The following is a 26103-nucleotide window of genomic DNA, read 5'->3' as shown; positions in this document are numbered from 1 at the left end:
TTGTGGCTGACTTCCCTCGCAAAATAGACGCTTCGCACCGACAACTTTCTTCTTTGCTTGCTCAGCTTCTTTCTCCATAATGCAATGAACATGATTGCAACAGATTCACCAACACAGATGTCCAGAATACTGTGGAATTATGACATGAAAACAGAGCTATTTCGTATTGGCTTCAATGGTGTCCGAATACTTCCGTTTCAATGATTGACGTCACGCGCATACGTCATCCTCAGAGGCGTTTCGAACCGGACGTTTAGCGGCAAATTTAAAATGTCACTTTATAAGTTAACCCGGCCGTATTGGCATGTGTTATAATGTTAAGATGTCATCATTGATATATAAACTATCAGACTGCGTGGTCGCTAGTAGTGGCTTTCAGTAGGCCTTTAAATATGATAACATTTACGTCAAATTTCCTTTTGGTAACGATTATCTGATCATTGTAGATTATCATCAGCGGATAAAAACAATAACCATAATGATATATAATTATTTGATTATTAGTGCATCTGAAGTGAAGTCTCGCCTGTCTCTCAAAACTACTGGCCCCTCAAAAGCAGGCCTGGGCAATTATTTTGACAGGGGGGCCAAATTTAGAGAAAAAAATGTGTCTGGGGGCCGGTATATCTATTTTTAGGAAAACTAATACAAAACCTCACACTAAAGTCTGATTGAATGCTAAAAATGTTATGACAGACCGCCTTAAAAGCGGAATGTAATTTTAATTTTTTCTATGAAGGATAAAACCCTGAATATTGACAACATATGAACGTCACACCCCCTCTCAATACGCATATTTTACAATCAAGCCAAATGCAACAAACACAGCAAAATATGAACGTGAAGGGTAAAAAAAACAAAAAACACCTACAATCTGATATATTTGATATATCACTAAGCTTTGGAACTTTCTTGTAAAAATCTCCTTCCACGTCTGTCACTTTTTGATTGATTGATTGATTGAGACTTTTATTAGTAGGTTGAACAGTGAAGTACATATTCCGTACAATTGACCACTAAATGGTAACACCCCAATAAGTTTTTCAACTTGTTTAAGTCGGTGTCCACTTAAATTGATTCATGATACAGATATATACTATCAGATATACTATCATCATAATACAGTTAGGGTTGTAGCTGCCTGGAGGTGAACTTTTATTGCGCTTTTGAAGGAGGATAGAGATGCCCTTTCTTTTATACCTGTTGGGAGTGCATTCCACATTGATGTGGCATAGAAAGAGAATGAGTTAAGACCTTTGTTAGTTGGGAATCTGGGTTTAACGTGGTTAGTGGAGCTCCCCCTGGTGTTGTGGTTATGGCGGTCATTTACCTTAAGGAAGTAGTTTGACATGTACTTCGGTATCAGGGAGGTGTAGCGGATTTTATAGACTAGGCTCAGTGCAAGTTGTTTAACTCTGTCCTCCACCTTGAGCCAGCCCACTTTAGAGAAGTGGGTAGGAGTGAGGTGGGATCTGGGGTGGAGGTCTAGAAGTAATAACACCCACATTTCAGGCTCTGGAAAACACTCTGTGGAAACGCTCCCCACCCACACTGCTTGGTGCCTCGTCTGACCTGCTGTGACGTAGATTACCATAGCAACTAGTAGGGTTGTACGGTATATGGGTATTAGTATAGTACAGCGATACTAATGAATCATATTCGGTACCATACCGCCTCTGAAAAGTACCGGTCCACCACACCCTAAGATTTTTTTGTTAAAATAAAGCCAATGCAATTTTTTCTGGTCCCCTTTATTTAGAAAAGTATCGAAAAGTATCAAAATAATATTGGTATCAGGACAACACTAGTCACTAAAATATCATGCAAAAGTGCAGATTCCAACCATTGAAATATGTTGTATGGTTCAAGACTTCCGGTCATTTGAAAACATGAGTGCACTTCATAATGGCAGCTACACTTTACATCTTAAACATCGAAAAAAAATATTTGGGAATGTCCGGCGGGCCAGATTGAAAAGCTTAACGGGCCGCATGTGGCCCCCGGGCCTTCATTTGCCCAGGTCTGCTCTAAAGGGTCCTTGAACGCACCGCCGTTATGTGCTATGAGGTGCAAAAGTGAAATGTGAACATAACTTTGTCTGATGCTGCCACACATACATTTTACTATATTTTTACCTCTCTTCTGTCACTTTGCTGCTACTATTAGGAATGAAACATTTTGTATTTTTACAAGGGGTGTGTGTAGGTAGTGTGACACATTCCTAACGATATAAACTTATATATATATATGAAAAAAGAATAAAAACACAGACAAAGCGAGAAACAGAGCAGGAAGACATGCAGAGTGTTTGACTTAAGAACTATCTTGATTGGCAACCAGAACCAGCTGCACCTCGTGGTCGCCAACCAGGAGCAGGGGAGAAACCGGTGCGGTGAGCAGATGTAAAGCCGCAGCCAGACACATCTAGAGATAAGAGAAATTAAACCAAAGCGCGGGAAACAACAAAACAAGTCGCCTTACCTTAGAGAATAAATACTGTGGATCCAGCACCATCCTCTCAGACTAGAGATTTGCAATCAACTCAACGCCCTGAGAAATTCAAATAAAAGTTTTATTTCGGTTACTCAGCAAGATGACACATTTTGTCACAAACTGCAAGAAATCTGCAGACTTTTGAAGGAATTAATACACATTTTATGGGATCAGTTTTTCTGTATTCTAATCAGTGACGGTGCAGGAATGGTGTAGGACTATGTATGCGGTAAAAAGATGATATGAAGTGACAAGTCACACGTCACGGGACCCAACAAAAAGGAGGGGCGGCCAGTTCCTCACAAACTCTCACTCGCGTGTCTTTTCATGTGCTGAATGTACGACGCGTGATACCTAAAACTTGTGTCGCACACCGAACATGAAAACGGTTTCTCCCCGGTGTGCAATCTCCTGTGTTCCGTCAGAGTCGACTTTTGGGAGAACCTTTTATCGCAAACTGTGCAGGCAAAAGGTTTCTCTCCTGTGTGCGTCCGCATGTGTTGATTCAAAGACGTCTGAAAGCGGAAGCTTGTTTGGCAGACGGAGCAAGGAAACGGTTTCTCTCCGGTGTGCACTCTCCTGTGGGTCACCAACGTTGAATAGTAACGAAAGCTCTTCTTGCAGACCGCGCAGGAGAACGGTTTCTCTCCGGTGTGTGTTCTCGTGTGTTTCCTCAGGCTGCTCTTTTCAGAAAAGGTTTTACCGCACACTGAGCAAGAGAAAGGTTTTTCCCCTGTGTGCGTTCTTTTGTGCGATATCAAACTTGCATTTCGAGTAAAGGCTTTTCCACAAAGCAAGCACGCGAAGGGTTTGACTTCAGTGTCAGCTATGGAGTCGGTGTCAGAGGAGTGTGATGTTACGTCGTCACTCTCTGATAGCGGAGCTAAGTCTGCTTGTGATCCTCCACCGTGGTCCTCGTGAGTGGAGCTGCTACTTGGAGCCGCCACCTCCCCTTTTTCCTCACTTTCACCTTTGACCTCATCATCTTCACTCTTCACAGTGACACAAGTCACGGAAAACTTGGAGATATCAGCTTCCTCATCCTCTTCTTTAATGTGGGGGGGCTCTGCCTCCTCCTGCTCCATCTCATCACAGACTGCAGGACACAAAAACATTCAACAATTAGTTTAAATGTATTATTTGGGGGTGACAGGAGTGCAGGTTTAAGGTAAGTTGAATGAAAGTCAACTGGTGGGTTATGACTAACTGATTTGTAACTCACACTTTCTCTGTGTATTGCACTTGTATTTTAAATGGCTTTTCATTAAGTCATTTAAATTTTGTTGTGTATTTTTAATCCTGTGTGATTTTAATTGTGGATGTTAAATGTGCCATAAAAGGACTACAGGTGGAAATTAGCACGGTGCTAAGTCTGGTGCAGCCATCTTTTAACAAAACAAACAAACCTGCGGGTCTTTGCCACGGCCAAATAAAATCATAGGAAATGTATCTTGTTTTTTCACTGTGAAGTGAAGTTAGGGCTGGGCAATGAATCAAAATATAATAAAAACCCACATTTAGACCTTCAAATTGAAAGATGAGTTATGTTCCATTATAGTAAAATCACATTAATGCGCCAAAGTACAGAAAAGTTGGAAGAACAAAAAACCTGCCTGGACGGTTTTAAAGAATGGACTTCATGTAGCGTCTCATTTAAGTTTTATCATTTATTTATGTATTTATATTATTCACATGTGAATAATGCTGTATAACAGACTGTATTTATATTATTCACATGTGAATAATGCTGTATAATAGACTGTATTTATATTACTCACAGTGAATAATGCTGTATAATAGACTGTATTTATATTATTCACATGTGAATAATGCTGTATAATAGACTGTATTTATGTTATTCACATGTGAATAATACTGTAACGTTTTATTTTCGGGCCTCCCTATGTCTAGCATTAAAAGATTACAGATGGTACAAAATGCGGCTGCAAGGCTTTTGACAAAAACAAGAAAGTTTGATCATATTACGCCTATACTGTATATACCTTTATATACATATATACATATACCTATACTGGCTCACTTGCACTGGCTTCCTGTGCACCTAAGATGCGACTTTAAGGTTTTACTACTTACGTATAAAATACTACACGGTTTAGCTCCAGCCTATCTTGACGATTGTATTGTACCATATGTCCCAACAAGAAATCTGCGTTCAAAGAACTCCGGCTTATTAGTGATTCCCAGAGCCCAAAAAAAGTCTGCGGGCTATAGAGCGTTTTCTATTCGGGCTCCAATACTATGGAATGCCCTCCCGGTAACAGTTAGAGATGCTACCTCAGTAGAAGCATTTAAGTCTCATCTTAAAACTCATTTGTATACTCTAGCCTTTAAATAGACTCCCTTTTTAGACCAGTTGATCTGCCGTTTCTTTTCTTTTCTTTTCTACTCTGCTCCGGGGTGGACCGCTAGCCTGTCCATCAGATGGGGACATCTCTACGCTGCTGACCCGTCTCCGCTCGGGATGGTTCCCGCTGGCCCCACCATGGACTGGACTTTCGCTGATGTGTTGGACTTTCACAATATTATGTCAGACCCACTCCACACCGAGGATGTCGTTGTGGCTTGTACAGCCCTTTGAGACACTTGTGATTTAGGGCTATATAAATAAACATTGATTGATTGATTGATTGATTGATAATAGACTGAATTTATATTATTCACATGTGAATAATGATGTATAATAGACTGAATTTATATTATTCACATGTGAATAATGCTGTATAATAGACTGTATTTATATTATTCACATGTGAATAATGCTGTATAATAGACTGTATTTATATTATTCACATGTGAATAATGCTGTATAATAGACTGTATTTATATTATTCATATGTGAATAATGCTGTATAATAGACTGTATTTATGTTATTCACATGTGAATAATGCTGTATAATAGACTGTATTTATATTATTCACATGTGAATAATGCTGTATAATAGACTGTATTTATGTTATTCACATGTGAATAATGCTGTATAATAGACTGTATTTATATTATTCACATGTGAATAATGATGTATAATAGACTGAATTTCCTGTAACAATAAACACGTTTGCTCCTTTTTAAATGACCCTTTAGGTTTTCATACATATTTTATTCATTCATATTTTTCTTCTTCTTTAAATATCTGTTCTAACAATCATTTTCAAAAGTTATCAAGAGTTGTTAGACAGTATATTGGCCACCACTAGGGGGTGCTCTCAATACAGCTAAAGCAGAGCCCTGTACACAGAGAACATGTCTCAAAGGTGGTTCTAAACATGGCCGCCTGTCGTCACGTGAGAGGCTTTTGACCAATCAGAGAGAGTATGGCCAGAGAATCTCTTCAATGATTGGTCAAAAGCCCCTCACGTGACTACAGGGTGCCATGTTTGGGACCAACTCTGGAACCGAGTTGTCCATACTCTCAGTTTCCACAGCTATGTACAAAAAAAAAAAAAAACACAAAACACACCAAAAAAAATCCCGCCTATAAGTAACTTTATCTATTGCGTGCAGCTCCATGCGTTCTCCTCATGAGCTAAATGGATTTTCTGTCTCTGCCTGATTCCTTGCTTCTTGTTCTGTTTAATACAGTGTTTTTCAACCACTGTGCCGCGGCACACTATTGTGCCGTGAGATACAGTCTGGTGGGAGATTATCCAATTTCACCTATTTGGGTTAAAAAATATTTTTTGCAAAGCAGTAATTATAGTCTGCAAATGATGTGTTGTTGTTGAGTGTCGGTGCTGTCTAGAGCTCGGCAGAGTAACCGTGTAATACTCTTCCATATCAGTAGGTGGCAGCAGGTAGCTAATTGCTTTGTAGATGTGGGAAACAGCGGGAGGCAGTGTGCAGGTAAAAAGGTGTCGAATGCTTTAACCAAAAATAAACAAAAGGTGAGTGCCCCTAAGAAAAGGCATTGAAGCTTAGGGAAGGCTATGCAGAACAACACTAAAACTGATCTGGCTACAAAGTAAACAAAAACAGAATGCTGGACGACAGCAAAGACTTAATGTGGAGCAAAGACAATGTACATCCCAACATGACATGACAATCAACAATGTCCCCACAAAGAAGGATCAAAACAACTGAAATATTCTTGATTGCTAAAATAAAGTAGATGCGGGAAATATCGCTCAAAGGGAAGACATGAAACTGCTACAGGAAAATACCAAAAATAGAGAAAAAGCCACCAAAATAGGAGCGCAAGACAAGAAGTAAAACACTACACACAGGAAAACAGCAAAAAAGTCCAAATAAGTCAGGGTGTGATGTGACAGGTGGTGACAGTACACCTACTTTGAGACAAGAGCTATAGTGATGCATGCTTGGTTATGCTTTAAAGTCATATCCAACACTTGTGACTTTTTACTGTCAACTGAGTTTCATTTTTTAATGTTTTCCGCTGGTGGTGTGCCTCCGCTTTTTTTCAACGCAAAAAATGTGCCTTGGCTCAAAAAAGGTTGAAGGCACAGTGGTTGAAAAATACTGATGTAGACCACAAGGAAGTCTTTTACAGTTAGAAATAATCATAATATACCTCTTTAATGCGCCTTATATACAAAAAAACCTGACTAGACCTGCTCATCTGCAGTGCACCTTTTAACCCAATGCACCCTATGGTCCAGAAAATAGGGTAATCAGCTACAAAGCTCAACAATTCTACCAGACAACCTTCAAGACAGATTTGTTTAAAGAGAAAGTAATTATGATCTAAAAGAAAGTGACATCTTTAATAAATGGAGATTTAGAAGAGGAAGGGGACAAGCGGTAGAAAATGGATGGATGGACAATGTGACGATGTATTTAAATCAGAGGTGTTAGTTTCTGGAACAATGTTGGCAGTGGAACTAAACTATGTACATCTCCTACTGTACTTAAAAAGAAAGTACAAATCATGAAGATGAAAGGATATCATTTGGAGTAAATTATTGTTTCAATGTTATTTTGGTTGGATATGAAATACGTTGGCCCTGTGATGAGGTGGCGACTTGTCCAGGGTGTATCCCGCCTTCCGCCCGAATGCAGCTGAGATAGGCTCCAGAAAAACACTCCAGCAGCAGGCCGCAGACAGACGCACCCAGCAGAGGACAAGGCACGAGAAAAGCAGGGGGAAGCCAGACCCCAAGCCAGCGAGAGACCCCACCCCACACGGGCAGAAAGGCGGGACGCCCCGCCCGAGGGGCCCGGAGACCCCCCGCAACCGGATGGGAAGACCGCCCCCCGCCCCACCGACAACCGGGCCCCCACGAGCGCACCCCCCACCCCCGGAGAGCGCGGGGAGGCCAGCCCCAGGCCACCCCACCCAAACCGGCCGCCACAGGACCACCCAGCACGGGGCCACGGGAACCACCCACCCCACCCGCAGGGACCCCAACGATGAAGATGGAACAACCAGCAACCGCCCCGCCGAGTCCCCCCCTGAGGTAGGGGGAAATAAATAAATAAATAAAAATGAAATAAATAATAATAATATTAATAAAATATATTTAAAAAAACAAAACTATAATTTTTAAAAAAATAATTAAAAGAAGATCACAGACATGCTGACACACAAGGTCGCCGCCCCAACAACTGGCCGACTCGCAGCACCTCGGAATACCCTGCAGCACCAAGCTACCACAGTAGACGCAGGGACCAGACCCAGCAGGCCCCAACCAAGACGGGCACCCGGAAGGGATGGACGGTGGGACCCAGGAGCTCCAGACACGCAGTCCGGATGCAGTAGCCCGAGGCGCCGACCCCCACCCGACAGGCAGGCCCCGAACGTACCCCCAGAAATATATATACATATATATATATGTAGCCGAGCTAAATTTTATTTTATTTTAATTTTGTTCAATTATTCACATCATTTTTTGTTGTGAACTTCCCCAAAAGTGTTTCTCAATGTAAATAGGTTCCACTCTATTATTTTCCGTTACATACCTTTTTGTTTCCCTGGGGGGTGATTTGGCGTCGCACCTTTGTGAGCAGCTTCAGTGAGCACTGACGCTCGGAGCTGGTAAGTCATGTTTATGTCTCTCTCCTTTTGTTTTTTTAATAAACTTTTTGGTTGTCGTTTTTAAAAGTGTTTTGTGGGAATGCACACTGTTTTGTGACTTGTTGGTGTGCATGTGTGTTGAATTCCCGAATGGCTGTTGAATTGTTGAAAAAAAAACGAACTTTTGTATGCTAAAGGATGTGTGGATTAGCTTGGTTAGCTTACTGCTAGCTGCAGTTGTTGTGGGGTCTCCTGTCTCATGAGTGTGTGCAGGGGTCAGGGGCTCTGCTGTGTGTCTGTGTGGACATCTTGTGTGCCGCTGTAGCATTTATATGAGTGTGTATTTTTTTCTTTATTCTTTAGTGGAGAGAGATTCCGTTTGCCGTGGACTGTGTGTGACGCCCTGTTTTTGTTTTTTCCAAAAAAAAGGTATGTCTGTTATGAGTTTTTTTGGCTTAGTTTATTGTATAAAAAATATAAAAATAATTGATGTGGGTGGGAAAGATGAGGTGTATTGCTGCACATTTAAGGATCATTTTTCTTAATATATATTGTTATTTGCTGAAGTATATATTTTATATACTGTGTTTTATTTAATTAATTTATTTGAGACTATTATGCTTTTTTTTTTACCTTTATTATTATTATTTCCATTTCCACATTTAAACATGTATAATTGAATTGAGTGAGCACTGACGCTCGGAGCTGTGGAGAGAGATTCCGTTTGCCGTGGACTGTGTGTGACGCCCTGTTTTTGTTTTTTCCAAAAAAAAGGTGAATAAATCCCCGTGATTCAACTCCAGTGTGTGTGCCTCACTAAGAAAATACACAACGCAGAACGCTGACTGTTACATATACATACACATGTACACATACACATACATACACATATATACACCTACACATATATACACATACACATATATATACATACATACATACATACACACACACATATACATACATATACACAGTTTGTCAGCCCCGACAACCACCACGCGCGCGCGCTGCCACCAGTCACAACATCAGCCACCCCCCTGCACCAGACCCAGCAGCCACGGGCGCCCACACCACAATCAAACGGCAGCAGAAACAGCAGCCGCAACACCACCAGACAGCCAGCCCCCCCCCCCCCACCCCCCCCCCGGAGTAAACGGAGCCCAGCGCTTGGTTTGACCTCATTTTCCCTCGCTTCCCGCCGTGCGTTTAAGAGCGCACTGCTGTGTTTAGATGGAGACAGGTGTGGACAATATTGTCCCCACGCTAAAAGTATACAGCCAAGGCGAAAAATATTTGATGTTGCTTTTATTTTCTCAACACAGCGTGCAGCAGGTGATGTGAGGAGAACGTCGTCACAACTTGTTTATAAAGTCTTTACTTTGTTTACTCCTCTTTTATTTGACTGTATCAGTGCTGAAATAACATCGATACTAGCGCAAATGTTTTGTCATCTCATCGAATTGAATGCAGGCTGTGAAGATTGTGTATGACATCAAATACAAACAAACTAAAACCAAGCGGGTTACACGTGTGTGTGTGTGTGTGCGTGTGTGTGAGAGTGTGTGTGTGTGAGAGTGTGTGTGTGTGTGTGTGTGTGAGAGTGTGTGTTGCAGCTGAAATTAAGTTTAAAGTTACAGTAGCAATGATTGTCACACACACAAACACTAGCTGTGGCGAAATTATTATCTGCATTTGACCCATCAGCCTTGATCACCCCCTGGGAGGTGAGGGGAGCAGTGAGTAGCAGCCGCGCCCGGGAATCATTTTTTTGGTAAATAAGTCAACACGTGAGATATAAAGAAGTAAACAAACCCGACACAACTTGATGTTTGTTGAAAAGAGCGTCCAGTAGTTGACGTTGTCGCTCGTTCTCCTCTTTTGTTGTAGAAAGTTCCTCCTCGTATTCTGCTATCGTTCATTCGAAAACTACAAATATTTTCACGACGGCAGCAGTTAGTCGCTGCTTCACCAACACTCTCAGCATTTCTACTTTGCACATTTTCACACGCACACAACACTTTACACGCACACTTAGCGACGTGTCGATCACTTTCGCTTTTGTCTCTTTGTTAGCAGCTAGCTAGCTAAGCTAGCGAGGGAGGCTTCAAAGTACTTCCGGTGTTCTGACCAATCGGGCTACTCGACGCTACTGAGCATGCGCACACAGGAACAACAACCGGTAGCTCTTTTTTTGACAAAAGCAGCTCGATTCGACCGAACGCCGGGATCGAATTATTAAATAATGAGTACTACAGACAGTTAGTTATACAAAAATATGGATTAAAGTAATATTAAGTACAATATGTACAACAAGAACAAAAGACATCACTGCACGCTCACTTCCACAAATCGGCACATGTGCGCATGCGTATACCCGCCGCCATGTTCTAAGGGTACGCAGCATGGAGCGCTACTGCCTACTGGCGCTGACGAGACGCGGGGCCGCCATCTTGGAGTGGTGATCCGCTCCACTCAGTGCAATTCATTTGGCAGGAGCAATGAACATGAACAATGAGCATTTAATTCATCTTACCTCACTGAATACCATTGATTTTCACACGCTTTTTTGTCATACGTGTAGCTATGATAAAGGACACATGTTTTATTATTCATAGTTTGCTTAACAGTAATAGAATATTCTTATATGCTAGAAGTGACCAGATCAAAACTGGGAATATAATCCCAGAGAAGGGTCAGCTATTTTTAAGTAGAAGAAACAATATGATGATGTTATATATACATGCTACATAAACAATGTATGAATACATTACATATCTATATATCTTATAGACTGTATCTCTGTTGCTGCAGCAGCAGAGAGTTTATTCTGTCTTGACACTTTGTATTGATATTTTCTATTACATTCTTCCCTTAAATGATCATGTTTACACTGATTGTTTTATATGTATTTTTGATGTATGTCGCTTTGGATAAAAGCGTCTGCCAAATACTTCAACATAAACATATATAAACACCTGGAAATCTTTATATCAGCTAAAACCACCAATCTGTTTCACTGGATTCAGAATAAAAGCAAATTCTGTCTTACCCAACAATGTTAGTATTTGAATATTGTTACTTGAAGACTTATTCCTGGTTACAATTATACTGTTAAGAAAGTATTGTCTTATACTTTGCCTAAAATGAGAATGCATCATAATCAGTGGCGGCTGGTGAATTTTGTTTTAGGTGTCACAATCATTTATTTCAACTTTGTTTTTCATTGACAAGCAATTCTATTATGGTCATACTCTTGTTTGCTAGCGGCTAGGATTTCAGTACTATTGAAGATCTTTGCTCCTTCTCAACTCTGTGCTAATATTCTTTTCACAAAATACAACCAATAGTACGTTAATGTTAAATCTTACTTGTGAAAAGTAATCCCCCGATTCCTATTTTCAACAGTCCGCTCATTTGAGCGGGAAAACGCTGAACACCATCTTTGTTTTCTACCTGTCAACTGTCAGTTTAGCATCTTTGTTTTCTACCTGTCAACTGTCAGTTTAGCATTTTTGTTTTCTACCCGTCAACTGTCAGTTTAGCATCTTTGTTTTCTACCTGTCAACTGTCAGTTTAGCATCTTTGTTTTCTACCTGTCAACTGTCAGTTTAGCATCTTTGTTTTCTACCTGTCAACTGTCAGTTTAGCATCTTTGTTTTCTACCTGTCGACTGTCAGTTTAGCATCTTTGTTTTTTACCTGTCGACTGTCAGCTTAGCATCTTTGTTTTCTACCTGTCAACTGTCAGTTTAGCATCTTTGTTTTCTACCTGTCAACTGTCAGTTTAGCATCTTTGTTTTCTACCTGTCAACTGTCAGTTTAGCATCTTTGTTTTCTACCTGTCGACTGTCAGTTTAGCATCTTTGTTTTTTACCTGTCAACTGTCAGTTTAGCATCTTTGTTTTCTACCTGTCAACTGTCAGTTTAGCATCTTTGTTTTCTACCTGTCAACTGTCAGTTTAGCATCTTTGTTTTCTCCCTGTCAACTGTCAGTTTAGGCTGCTCGCCGGCTCCTCATCACCACTTCAAGATGGCGGCCCCATTTCTGGTGTCCCTGCAGCCAATGCTGCGTCTACTTATAACATGTCTATGCATACGACTTACAAAATCGATTCAAACGCGTTCATATACATCATTTTAACAAACCTGGATGTTGGTCAAAATACATTTTAAATAGTCTGGATTGTACGATGTGATAATTATAATAAATAGATTTACGTAAAGTATTTATGCGGTTGTATAGTAGATTTAAAAGTATTTGCATCTTTGAGCCACTAAATGGGATTAAATGTATCAACTATTGAACATTACACAGGCAGTCGGGCTTGTTGTGGCCCTAAACAACATTTTCTTTGTGGTCCAATCTTTCAATGATTTATTTCTCATTATTAGTTTGCTGAAGGCCCTAAACCTAACATCACACACACACACTCAGTATGTTCACACACACCAAAAATGGTCCCAATAAAACACCAGATCTTCCATTTCCCACATTTTTACCCTCCATGAAGTAAAATCCTCTCCTAAACTGCCGGTTGCCAGGGCAGCAAAGCCTCCGGTCCACACAAAAAACATCAGCGTGACACACATACTGCAGCCTGTAAAAATAGACTGGCTTTCAAAATAAAAGCACGGCAGTAACTTTGGTAACTTGCACACACCACTGTGCATGCATCTCTTCGGAAGGGGTGAGAGGATTTGTATGTGAAAGAAGCGTGAGGGAGGCCATCTGTCACAGGGAGGCGGCGTCACCCCAGGATGCAGAGACGGAAGTCGTATATATGTATATATATATATATATATATACATATATATATATATATATATATATATATATATATATATATATATATATATATATATATGCATGCGAGTGGTGACGTCACAACAGCACATGAACTGAATGAAACAGTCAAAAGTGAGCTATTTCTTATTTCAAAAAGGTGCAAACACCAGTGTAGTACAAACATACAAAAACGAGTGTAAGAGAAATACAGTCATATTTACAGTATTGTGCTACACAACAATGATGCAACCAACAAATACACTATAATGCCAAAAGTATTTGGCCACCTGCCTTGACTCACATATGAAGTAGAAGTGCCACCCCATTCCTAACCCATAGGGTTCAATATGATGCAGCTATTACAGCTTCAACTCTTCTGGGAAGGCTGTCCACAAGGTTGCAGAGTGTGTTGATAGCAATTTTCCACCATTCTTCCAAAAGCGCATTGGTGAGGTCACACACTGATGTTGGCTCTCAGTCTCCCTTCTAATTCATCCCAAAGGTGTTCAGGTCAGGACTCTGTGCAGGCCAGTCAAGTTCATCCACACCAGACTCTGTCATCCATGTCTTGCTTTGTGCACGGGTGCACAGTCATGTTGGAAGAGGAAGGGGCCCGCTCCAAACTGTTCCCACAAGGTCGGGAGCGTGGAATTGTCCAAAATGTTTTGGTATCCTGGAGCATTCAAAGTTCCTTTCACTAGAACTAACTCCTGAAAAACAACCCCGCACCATAATTCCTCCTCCACCAAATGTCACATTCGGCACAATGCAGTCTGAAATGTAGCGTTCTCCTGGCAACCTCCAAACCCAGACTGGTCCATCAGATGTAAAAGTGTGATTCATCAGTCCAGAGAAGGCGTCTCCACTGCTCTAGAGTCCAGTGGTGATGTCCTTTACACCACTGCATCCCACGCTTTGCATTGGACTTGCTGATGTACGGCTTAGATGCAGCTGCTCGGCCATGGAAACCCATTCCGTGAAGCTCTCTGCGTACTGTACGTGGGCTAATTGGAAGGTCACAGGAGCTCTGTAGCAAGTGACTGTGCAGAAAGTCTTTGCACTATGCTGACCTCTCTGGCAGTTCACCTGGCCTACCACTTGGTGGCTGAGTTGCTGTTGTTCCCAAACTCTTCACTTTTATTATAATAAAGCCGACTTTGGAATATTTAGGAGCGAGGAAATTTCAGGACTGGATTTGTTGCACAGGTGGCATCCTATGACAGTTCCACGCTGGAAATCACTGAGAGCGGCCCATTCTTTCACAAATGTTTGTAGAAACAGTCTCCATGCCTAAGTGCTTGATTTGATACACCGGGCCAAGTGATTAGGACACCTGATTCTCATCATTTGGATGGCTGGCCAAATACTTTTGCCAATAGAGTTTATCTTATTGTGGTCCATCAAGAGCAGTGTTTAAGGACGCCCATAAAAAAGGGTGATTATAATTGCTTAAAGGCCTACTGAAAGCCACTACTAGCGACCACGCAGTCTGATAGTTTATATATCAATGATGAAATCTTAACATTGCAACACATGCCAATACGGCCGGGTTAACTTATAAAGTGACATTTAAAATTTCCCGGGAAATTTCCGGCTGAAACGTCGCGGTATGATGACGTATGCGCGTGACGTAGTCAGTTTAACGGAAGTTATGGTACCCGTAGAATCCTATACAAAAAGCTCTGTTTTCATTTCATAATTCCACAGTATTCTGGACATCTTTTGCAATTTGTTTAATAACAATGAAGGCCGCAAAGAAGACAGTTGTAGGTGGGATCGGTGTATTAGCAGCGGACTACAGCAACACAACCAGGAGTACTTTGTTGGAGCGCTTGCGAACTTTATCGTCGATTTTCTCTACTAAATCCTTTCAGCAAAAATATGGCGATATCGCGAAATGATCAAGTATGACACATAGAATGGATCTGCTATTCCCGTTTAAATAAAAAAAAATCATTTCAGTAGGCCTTTAACATTGATGACCGTCCGAGGTACGTCAACGTCTGTCAAAAGTTTGTGCTGCTGCTGTTCTCACCAGTGCACCGATGCTTGTTGAGCTGGTAACTGTAAGAGAATATTTCCCCGCACGCACGGCAGCTGTACACTTTCTTCCCGGTGTGTGTTTTCATGTGCCTCGTCAGCTGAGTCTTCAACGGGAACTTCTTACCGCAAACCGAGCACGGGAACGGTTTCTCTCCGGTGTGGGCCCTCACGTGGACCACCAGAGTCGAGCGGTGGCTGAAGTTCGCGTGGCAAATGGAGCAGGAGAAGGGTTTCTCCCCGGTGTGCCGCCGCGTGTGCCTGACGAGTGTCGAGCGGTCACTAAAACGGGAGTTGCAGACCGAGCAAAGAAACGGTTTCTCTCCGGTGTGCGTCCTGGCGTGTTTCCCCAGGCTGCCCTTTTGAGAGAACCTTTGACCGCAGACTGAGCAAGTGAATGGTTTTTCTCCCGTGTGCGTTCTCGTGTGCGTTATCAAATGCTCGTTTCGAAAAAATCCTTTCCCGCAAACTAAGCACATGAAAGGTTTCTCTCCATTGTGACAGTTTGTGTCGGGATCGCCAAACGTTTTGTCAGACTTGGAGATTTTAAAGCGGGTGTTGTCAGTGTGACGTGATCCTCCACAGTGGTCTCCATCACCTTCTGTTGTCACGTGTTGTGTTGAGCTGCTGCTTGGAGGCTCCGCCTCTCTCTTCTCCTCACTCTCACCTCCGACCTCATCTTCTTCACTCTTCACGATGACGCCAATCACGGGCAAGTTGGAGATATCAGCCTCCTCCTCTTCTTCTTTGACGCGCTCCGTCCTGGAGCTCCACTCCTGCTGTCCAGGGAGGAGATCTTCTCCTTCACGGACTGCAGGACAGACAAATATCCAACAATTGTTTTTTTGAGGAAACTCAGGTGTAACAACTTGCCAAATAGCGTGTTAGTAGGAAAGTAAATATTAGTGCAGGTGATCACTTAACGTGCAGAGGTGGGCGGGGTCATTTGTACTTAAGTAAGAGTACTTTTACTTTAGAACTCATTTCTGTTACGCCCACACTAGAAAGTAGAACACATTTCAACACACCTTCCCACTCTGCGCCCTGTAAAAAGTATCTATAATAGTTACATAATTGCTATAAGTACACCTCTGCATATCATGGTATGTCTATTAACATAAAGGAAAACAAAACAATGAGAGAATAAACAGATCAACTTGCAACAAATAATAACTTTGACTAACAGAAAAGATTTAAAGTGCATCAATTTGCCTGAAAAAAAAAAAAAATTAATTATTATTTTATAATTATAATTAATAATAAAAATTAAATACATATTATTTAAACTTTAAACGTTTTTTGACCGACTAAACCATTTGAAATTGAAAAATAAATGTAAACAAACTCAATATAAATAATATACTGACATTGATCAGCAATATTAACTTAAAAGTACAATATATAAAACACTTTAACCTAAAAAACAAAACAAAACAAAAAACAATTTGTGTTGATTTTTTTAACACATGAAAATGAGCAAGTGGGGATTAAAGGCTGCAAGGAGTCCTTTTGAAGCACGATACTGATAAAGCATGTGAGAGTGGACATGCTAACTCATGCTAACTGTCCATGTGAGAGTGGACATGCTAATTCGCCTACTGAAAGCCACTACTAGCGACCACGCAGTCTGATAGTTTATATATCAATGATGACATCTTAACATTGCAACACATGCCAATACGGCCGGGTTAACTTATAAAGTGACATTTAAAATTTCCCGCCACACTTCCGCTTGTAAACGTGGCGGTATGATGACGTATGCGCGTGACGTCACGAGGTCAAGGGAAGTGTTTGGACCCAATTCAAATACCTCTGTTTTCTTCGACAAAATTCCACAGTATTCTGGACATCTGTGTTGGTGAATCTTTTGCAATTTGTTTAATGGACAATGGAGGCTGCAAATAAGAAAGTTGTAGGTGGGATCAGTGGAGCGGCGGACTACAGCAACACCAACACCAGGAGGTTGTGTTGTGTTTTGAGCAGGATAGCAGACGCACTACAGTAAGTAAGCCCGCCGCCGCATCTAAGTTAGCTTCTGTTTTTTTAGCTTCGCCAAGCTGAATATTATTAATCGTGTATTTACATGTTCATGGTTTAATAGTATTATTGATCTTCTGTCTATCCTTCCAGTCAGGGTTTTTTTAAATTTAGTTTCTATCTGCATTTGAGACTGATGCTATCACGTTGGCTACGTAGCTAGGTTAGCTTCTATTTTTTTTAGCTTCGAAAAGCTGAATATTATTAATCGTGTATTTACATGTTCATGGTTTAATAGTATTTTTGATCTTCTGTCTATCCATCCAGTCAGGTTTTTTTTAATTTAGTTTCTATCTGCATTTGAGACTGCTATGCTATCACGTTGGCTACGTAGCTAGGTTAGCTTCTATTTTTTTTAGCTTCGCAAAGCTGAATATTATTAATCGTGTATTTACATGTTCAGTCACTGTGAATGTCCATTTCGCGTTGTCGACTCTCATTTTCAAGAGGATATAGTATCCCAGGTGGTTTAAAATACAAATCTGTGATCCACAATAGAAAAAGGAGAGAGTGTGGAATCCAATGAGCCAGCTTGTACCTAAGTTACAGTCAGAGCGAAAAAAGATACGTCCATCACTGCCTCTCAAGTCCTTCACTGTAACGTTCCTCATCTACGAATCTTTCATCCTCGCTCAAATTAATGGGGTAATCATCACTTTGTCGGTCCGAATCTCTCTGGCTCCATTGTAAACAACGGGGAATTGTGAGGAATACTAGCTCCTGTGACGTCACGCTACTTCCGCTACAGGCAAGGCTTTTTTTTATCAGCGAGCAAAAGTTGCGAACTTTATCGTCGATTTTCTCTACTAAATCCTTTCAGCAAAAATATGGCAATATCGCGAAATGATCAAGTATGACACATAGAATGGATCTGCTATTCCCGTTTAAATAAAACAATTCATTTCAGTAGGCCTTTAAGAAAGTCAATGACTTCACCATAAAAGTGGGTGACATTGTTATCACCAGGAAAGATGAGGTCACCTACCTAGGTTCCATTCTAGAGGCTAAACTTTCCTGTGATAAAATGGCAACCAAGGTCATCAAAAAGGTCAACCAACGACCGAGATTTCTCCACAGAATCTCCTCTCTGGTCAACAAAAGCACCTTGAGGATTCTGGCGGGAACTCTCGTTCAACCCTTTTTTCATTACGCATGCACCTCCTGGTACCCTAGCACCTCCAAAACCCTCAAATCTAAACTCCAAACATCTCAGAACAAGCTAGTCAGGTTACTTCTAGACCTCCACCCCAGATCCCACCTCACTCCTACCCACTTCTCTAAAGTGGGCTGGCTCAAGGTGGAGGACAGAGTTAAACAACTTGCACTGAGCCTAGTCTATAAAATCCGCTACACCTCCCTGATACCGAAGTACATGTCAAACTACTTCCTTAACGTAAATGACCGCCATAACCACAACACCAGGGGGAGCTCCACTAACCACGTTAAACCCAGATTCCGAACTAACAAAGGTCTTAACTCATTCTCTTTCTATGCCACATCAATGTGGAATGCGCTCCCAACAGGTGTAAAAGAAAGGGCATCTCTATCCTCCTTCAAAACCGCAATAAAACAACACCTCCAGTCAACTACAACCCTAAACTAACACCCTCCCCCTTCCACATCCCACCTCCTCGGATTGTAAATAATCAAATGTAAATAATCAAATGTAGATACTTGTTCTTATGCTTTCTGATCTCTCTCTCTATGTCCACTACTTGCAGTACATATCCTACCAAGTCAGTCCTACACTGTTCCAATGTCCGATTCTCTGATGATGCAATTGTTGATGACTGAAGTGTTGACATCAACCAAACCCTCCACATTCCACCCCCCGGATTGTAAATAATTAAATATATATACTCTGATGATTAACTTGTGTGATGACTGCATTATGATGATAGTATATATCCGTACCATGAATTGATTAACGTGGACCCCGACTTAAACAAGTAGAAAAACTTATTGGGGTGTTACCATTTAGTGGTCAATTGTACGGAATATGTACTTCACTGTGCAACCTACTAATAAAAGTCTCAATCAATCAATCAAGAGTGGACATGCTAACTGTATTGCTAAGTAACACTTTATCTACTCTTATTATTACTTGTTGTCTACTTTTTGAATTTTAAAGGCCCGCGAGAAAAAGACAGATGTGTTTAAATAGCACGGTGGTACAGGGGTTAGTGCGTGTGCCTCACAATACAAAGGTCCTGAGTTCAATCCCGGGCTCGGGATCTTTCTGTGTGGAGTTTGCATGTTCTCCCCGTGACTGCGTGGGTTCTACTCCGGCTTCCTCCAAAGAATTGCACCTGGGGACAGGCCCCTCCCACCTCCAAAGACATGCACCTGGGGATAGGCCCCTCCCACCTCCAAAGACATGCACCTGGGGATAGGCCCCTCCCACCTCCAAAGAATTGCACCTGGGGATAGGCCCCTCCCACCTCCAAAGAATTGCACCTGGGGACAGGCCCCTCCCACCTCCAAAGACATGCACCTGGGGATAGGCCCCTCCCACCTCCAAAGACATGCACCTGGGGATAGGTTGATTGGCAACACTAAATGGTCCCTAGTGTGTGAATGTTGTCTATCTGTGTTGGCCCTGCAATGAGGTGGAGACTTGTCCAGGGTGTACCCCGCCTTCCGCCCGACTGTAGCTGAGATAGGCTCCAGCACCCCCCGCGACCCCGAATGGGATAAGCGGTTGAAAATGGATGGATGGATGTTTAAAGGCCTACTGAAAGCCACTACTAGCGACCACGCAGTCTGATAGTTTATATATCAATGATGACATCTTAACATTATAACACATGCCAATACGTTAACTTATAAAGTGACATTTTACATTTCCCGCTAAACTTCCGGTTCGAAACGCCTCTGAGGATGACGTATGCGCGTGACATAGCCCGGGGAACACGGGTATGCCTTCCACATTGAAGCCAATACGAAATAGCTGTTTTCATCTCATTCTGGATGTATTCTGGACATCTGTGTTGGTGAATCTGTTGCAATTATGTTCATTGCATTATGGAGAAAGAAGCTGAGCAAGCAAAGAAGAAAGTTGTCGGTGCGAAGCGGACGTATTTTGCGAAGGAAGTCAGCAGCAACAGTACACAGCCGGTGTTTCATTGTTTACATTCCCGAAAGATGCAGTCAAGATGGAAGAACTCGGATAACAGAGACTCTAACCAGGAGGACTTTTGACTTCGATACACAGACGCCTGTAGAGAACTGGGACAACACAGACTCTCACCAGGATTACTTTGAGTTGGATGACAAAGACGCAGACGTGCTACCGTGAGTATGCAGCTTTGGCTTCTAAACATTTGATCGCTTGACCGTACGTGCGCGTCACGTACGTAACTTTGTTTAAATATATAAGCTTTATGAACCTTGGGTTAGGTGAACGGTCTTTTGGGCTGAGTGATTGTGTGTGTTGATCAGGTGTTTGAATTGTATTGGCGTGTTCTATGGAGCTAGGAGCTAGCAGAGGAGCTAGGAGCTAGCATAACAAACACGCAGGTGTTTGTTATGCAGGATTAATTTGTGGCATATTAAATATAAGCCTGGTTGTGTTGTGGCTAATAGAGTATATATATGTCTTGTGTTTATTTACTGTTGTAGTCATTCCCAGCTGAATATCAGGTACCGTGAGTATGCAGCCTTGGCTTCCAAACATTTGATCGCTTGACCGTATGTGCGCGTCACGTACGTAACTTTTTTTAAATATATAAGCTTTATGAACCTTGGGTTAGGTGAACGGTCTTTTGGGCTGAGTGATTGTGTGTGTTGATCAGGTGTTTGAATTGTATTGGCGTGTTCTATGGAGCTAGGAGCTAGCATAGGAGCTAGGAGCTAGCATAACAAACACGCAGGTGTTTTTATGCAGGATTAATTTGTGGAATATTAAATATAAGCCTGGTTGTGTTGTGGCTAATAGAGTATATATATGTCTTGTGTTTATTTACTGTTGTAGTCATTCCCAGCTGAATATCAGGTCACTCTCACAGCATCTTCCCTATCTGAATCACTTCCACTGCCCTCTAGTCCTTCACTTGCACTTTACTCATCCACAAATCTTTCATCCTCGCTCAAATTAATGGGGAAATTGTCGCTTTCTCGGTCCGAATCTCTCTCACTTCATGCGGCCATCATTGTAAACAATAGGGAACTTTGCGTATATCAATCAATGTTTATTTATATAGCCCTAAATCACTAGTGTCTCAAAGGGCTGTACAAGCCACAACGACATCCTCGGTGTCGAGTGGGTCTGACATAATATTGTGAAAGTCCAACACATCAGCGAAAGTCCAGTCCATGGTGGGGCCAGCGGGAACCATCCCGAGTGGAGACGGGTCAGCAGCGTAGAGATGTCCCCATCTGATGGACAGGCTAGCGGTCCACCCCGGAGCAGAGTAGAAAAGAAAAGAAAAGAAACGGCAGATCAACTGGTCTAAAAAGGGAGTCTATTTAAAGGCTAGAGTATACAAATGAGTTTTAAGATGAGACTTAAATGCTTCTACTGAGGTAGCATCTCTAACTTTTACCGGGAGGGCATTCCATAGTATTGGAGCCCGAATAGAAAACGCTCTATAGCCCGCAGACTTTTTTTGGGCTCTGGGAATCACTAATAAGCCGGAGTTCTTTGAACGCAGATTTCTTGCCGGGACATATGGTACAATACAGTCGTCAAGATAGGCAGGAGCTAAACCGTGTAGTATTTTATACGTAAGTAGTAAAACCTTAAAGTCGCATCTTAGGTGCACAGGAAGCCAGTGCAAGTGAGCCAGTATAGGCGTAATATGATCAAACTTTCTTGTTTTTGTCAAAAGTCTAGCAGCCGCATTTTGTACCATCTGTAATCTTTTAATGCTAGACATAGGGAGGCCCGAAAATAATACGTTACAGTAATCGAGACGAGATGTAACGAACGCATGGATAATGATCTCAGCATCGCTTGTGGACAAAATGGAACGAATTTTAGCGATATTACGGAGATGAAAGAAGGCCGTTTTAGTAACACTCTTAATGTGTGACTCAAACGAGAGAGTTGGGTCGAAGATAATACCCAGATTCTTTACCGAGTCTCCTTGTTTAATTGTTTGGTTGTCAAATGTTAAGGTGGTATTATTAAATAGATGTTGGTGTTGAGCAGGACCGATAATCAGCATTTCCGTTTTCTTAGCGTTGAGTTGCAAAAAGTTAGCGGACATCCATTGTTTAATTTCATTAAGACACGCCTCCAGCTGACTACAATCCGGCGTGTTGGTCAGCTTTAGGGGCATGTAGAGTTGGGTGTCATCAGCATAACAGTGAAAGCTAACACCGTACTTGCGTATGATGTCACCCAGCGGCAGCATGTAAATACTAAAGAGTGCAGGGCCAAGAACTGAACCCTGGGGAACTCCGCACGTTACCTTAACATAGTCCGAGGTCACATTGTTATGGGAGACACACTGCATCCTGTCAGTAAGATAAGAGTTAAACCAAGACAAGGCTAAGTCTGACATCCCAATACGCGTTTTGATACGCTCTAATAAAATATTATGATCAACAGTATCGAAAGCGGCGCTAAGATCAAGAAGCAGCAACATAGATGACGCATCAGAATCCATCGTCAGCAATAGATCATTAGTCATTTTTGCGAGGGCTGTCTCCGTAGAGTGATTTGCCCTGAAACCGGATTGAAAAGGTTCACAGAGATTGTTAGTCACTAAGTGTTCATTTAGCTGCTGTGCGACAATTTTTTCGAGAATTTTCGAGATAAACGGTAGGTGGGACACCGGCCGGTAGTTCACCATGAGGTCAGGATCGAGGTTAGGTCTTTTGAGTAGAGGATGAATAACCGCTTTTTTGAATGCTAGAGGAACAGTACCAGAGGAAAGTGATAGGTTTATAATATTTAACACTGATGGACCTAATAAAACAAAAAGCTCCTTGATAAGTTTCCCAGGAATTGGGTCAAGTAAACATGTTGTTTGTTTTGTCCCATTTACACATTTTAACAATTCCTCCAATGTTATTTCATCAAAGAGAGAGAAACTATTTTGGAGGGCAATGTCCGTCGTATATACCGTCATATTTGTGTTAATAGAACCCAGTTGTGGCTGGGATGCATTGTCTTTAATCTCTTTTCTGATGAGTTCAATTTTCTTATTAAAGAAATTCATAAAGTCATCTGCTGAGTGGGTGGAGCTACTGGGAGGAGTCCCTTGTTGGGTTAGCGATGCTACTGTACTAAACAAAAATTTAGGATCATTTTTGTTGAGGTGGATGAGATTTGAGTAATATTTAGCTTTAGCTGAGGTAAGCATGCGTTTATAAGTTATTAAACTATCACTCCATGCTTGATGGAAAACCTCAAGTTTAGTCGCACGCCATTTGCGTTCCAGCTTTCTACATGATAATTTCTGGGCTTTAGTTTCTTCTGTAAACCATGGGGTACGCCTTTTAGGGGCCCTTTTTAGCTTTAGCGGTGCTACAATATCAATGGTGTCGCGCAGGGCGTCGTTAAAGTTGTTAGTGAGGTTATCAATAGAGCCCACATAATTTGGGAAAGGTGCCATTACTGAAGGCAGTAGGTCAGTAAGAGTCGTCGTTGTGGCAGTATTAATGTTGCGGCTGCTATAGTAGTTATTATTATTATTATTAGTTTGTTGACAATGAGTCCGAACTTCGAATTTTATAAGGTAATGATCGGACATTACTTTAGTGTACGGGAGTATCGTAACTTTAGAGGTGGTGACACCCCTGACAAGCACTAGATCTATCGTATTACCGTTGCGATGCGTGGGTTCATTTATTATTTGTGTAAGACCACAGCTATCAATTATAGTCTGGAGCGCCACGCATGGAGGGTCCGATGGGGTATTCATATGGATGTTAAAGTCTCCCATTATGATTATATTGTCGGCGTGCATCACTAGATCAGCAACGAACTCTGAAAATTCATTGATAAAGTCCGAATAGGGCCCAGGGGGGCGGTAGATGACAGCCAGGTGGAGAGGCAGCGGTGTGACAAACCTCATAGTGAGCACCTCAAACGAGTTATATTTATTATTTAGGTCCGAGGTAAGGCTAAAGTTTTTGTTGTATATTAGTGCAACACCCCCACCCCTTTTAATGGGGCGGGCAATATGCGTTCCCGCATAGCCAGGAGGAGACGCCTCACCCAGCGGAAAAAATTCGTCTGGTTTGAGCCAGGTCTCGGCTAAACCAACGACATCAAGATTGTTGTCTCTGATGACTTCATTAACTAATAACGTTTTGGAAGACAATGACCTTATGTTTAAAAAGCCCATATTATAGGTAGTGGGCTGTTTTGAGGAGTTTTTGTTGAAAGTATCCGTAGTAGCAATATTAATAATGTTACGTTTATTATGCATAGTGCACTTTAAATAATTTCGACCATATCTAGGAATTGATATGACAGGAATTTTTAGATTGTTTGCCACCTCAGTAAAATGCATGTCCACCTCTGACGCAGAAAAAACATTATGTGAGTTGTATATTATTCTAGAAGAATTGCTATGTGTGCAGGGATTATCCAGCCTGGCGCTGGCTAGTTCTAGCTTAACAGACTCCTTATTAGCGCTTCTTTGTGGATTAGCATTTAGCTTTTTCGTTAGCCCCGCTAACAACAAAGCATTTAGCTTTGTTGTTAGCCCCGCCCGACACCCCCGCTTCTGCTTCCGAGCGCACCGCTTACGTCTCTTTCGCTGACCGTCTCCGCTGGTAGTCGACGCCGCTGCTTCAAAGGCCACTGCTGGATGTAGCTCGCGAAGAATTCCCAAGCTAGCGAGCAGGTCCATCGTACGCGCATCTATCAGCCCAAAATGGCCCGATCTCTCCACATCCAGAATTGTAAGTCGGTCGTAAGTGATCACGGAGTGAACACGCTGTGAGCCAGCCATGAAATTGACTGAATTGAGGGGTATTTTTGCCCTCACTTCCAGGAGCGCTCGCACGAAGCCGCTGCTCTGAAGCGCAGCCATCTTGGATTGTATATGTTTGTATATTGTATATGTTCAACTGACTACGTCACGCTACTTCCGGTAGGGGCAAACCTTTTTTTTTATCAGATACCAAAAGTTGCGATCTTTATCGTCGTTGTTCTATACTAAATCCTTTCAGCAAAAATATGGCAATATCGCGAAATGATCAAGTATGACACATAGAATAGATCTGCTATCCCCGTTTAAATAAAAAAAAAATTCATTTCAGTAGGCCTTTAAATATTAACATTGAGAAGAATTGTAAAATATCGATCTCATCTTGCCCGCAACGACGCGACAGTAACAGGATGGAAGTTTGCATCTGTCAGTAACTACGTGGACTAAACCTGCAGTGACAAATAGGAATCTTATAAACACGTGAGAAGTCAAACAAAAGTAAACAAACCTGTTTGTTGATGTTTGTTGAAAAGAGCGTCCAGTAGTTGACGTTGTCGCTCGTTCTCCTCTTTTGTTCTAGAAAGTTCCTCCTCGTATTCTGCTATCGTTCTTTCTAACACTACAAATATTTCTTCCACAGCAGCAGTTAGTCGCTGCTTCACCAACACTCTCAGCATTTCTACTTGGCACATTTTCTGTACGAACAATATGAATACGCGATAAAGAAAATATGTTGTAATTGAAGCAAAAACACGAGCTTGAAATGGTCTTAGCTTCGTTATTTTTTTCTTTACCGAGTTTCCGTTTCCGGCAGACTTGGCTGGATGTTACCTCTGCGCATTACCGCCTCCCTCAGGTGTGGAGGAGTA

The 26103-nt window shown here is 41.8% G+C and overlaps 2 protein-coding genes across 2 annotated transcripts in view; one reads left to right on the top strand and one right to left on the bottom strand.

Annotated features, from left to right (window-relative positions):
- ccne1 (cyclin E1) overlaps positions 1-26103 on the top strand; it is a 335619-nt gene that overhangs the window by 290051 nt on the left and 19465 nt on the right. The gene's annotated exons all lie outside the window — the stretch shown is intronic.
- LOC133630268 (zinc finger protein 773-like) lies at positions 1881-26033 on the bottom strand. The gene is made up of 4 exons (XM_062021752.1): positions 25743-26033; positions 15907-16119; positions 2482-3589; positions 1881-2424 (listed from the first exon to the last, which is right to left on the bottom strand). Exons 1-3 carry the CDS (start codon positions 25924-25926, stop codon positions 2793-2795), a joined length of 1194 nt encoding a protein of 397 aa, XP_061877736.1. The 5' UTR covers positions 25927-26033; the 3' UTR covers positions 1881-2424; positions 2482-2792.

This window comes from Entelurus aequoreus, linkage group LG02, assembly GCF_033978785.1.
Source record: "Entelurus aequoreus isolate RoL-2023_Sb linkage group LG02, RoL_Eaeq_v1.1, whole genome shotgun sequence".
NCBI lineage: Eukaryota > Metazoa > Chordata > Actinopteri > Syngnathiformes > Syngnathidae > Entelurus > Entelurus aequoreus.
Note: the sequence above shows the minus strand (reverse complement) of the source record. Positions and strands in the feature narration are given on the sequence as shown.

Bases quoted from the DNA above. Each gene is read 5' to 3' on its own strand.
- LOC133630268 (XM_062021752.1), bottom strand. From the start codon at position 25,926: ATGTGCCAAGTAGAAATGCTGAGAGTGTTGGTGAAGCAGCGACTAACT. The intron at 16,120-25,742 runs GTTTGTTTACTT...TCTGTCCTGCAG, and splicing joins CAACAAACATCAACAAACAG to TCCGTGAAGGAGAAGATCTC. The intron at 3,590-15,906 runs GTGATGGAGACC...TGTGTCCTGCAG, and splicing joins ACAACACGTGACAACAGAAG to TCTGTGATGAGATGGAGCAG.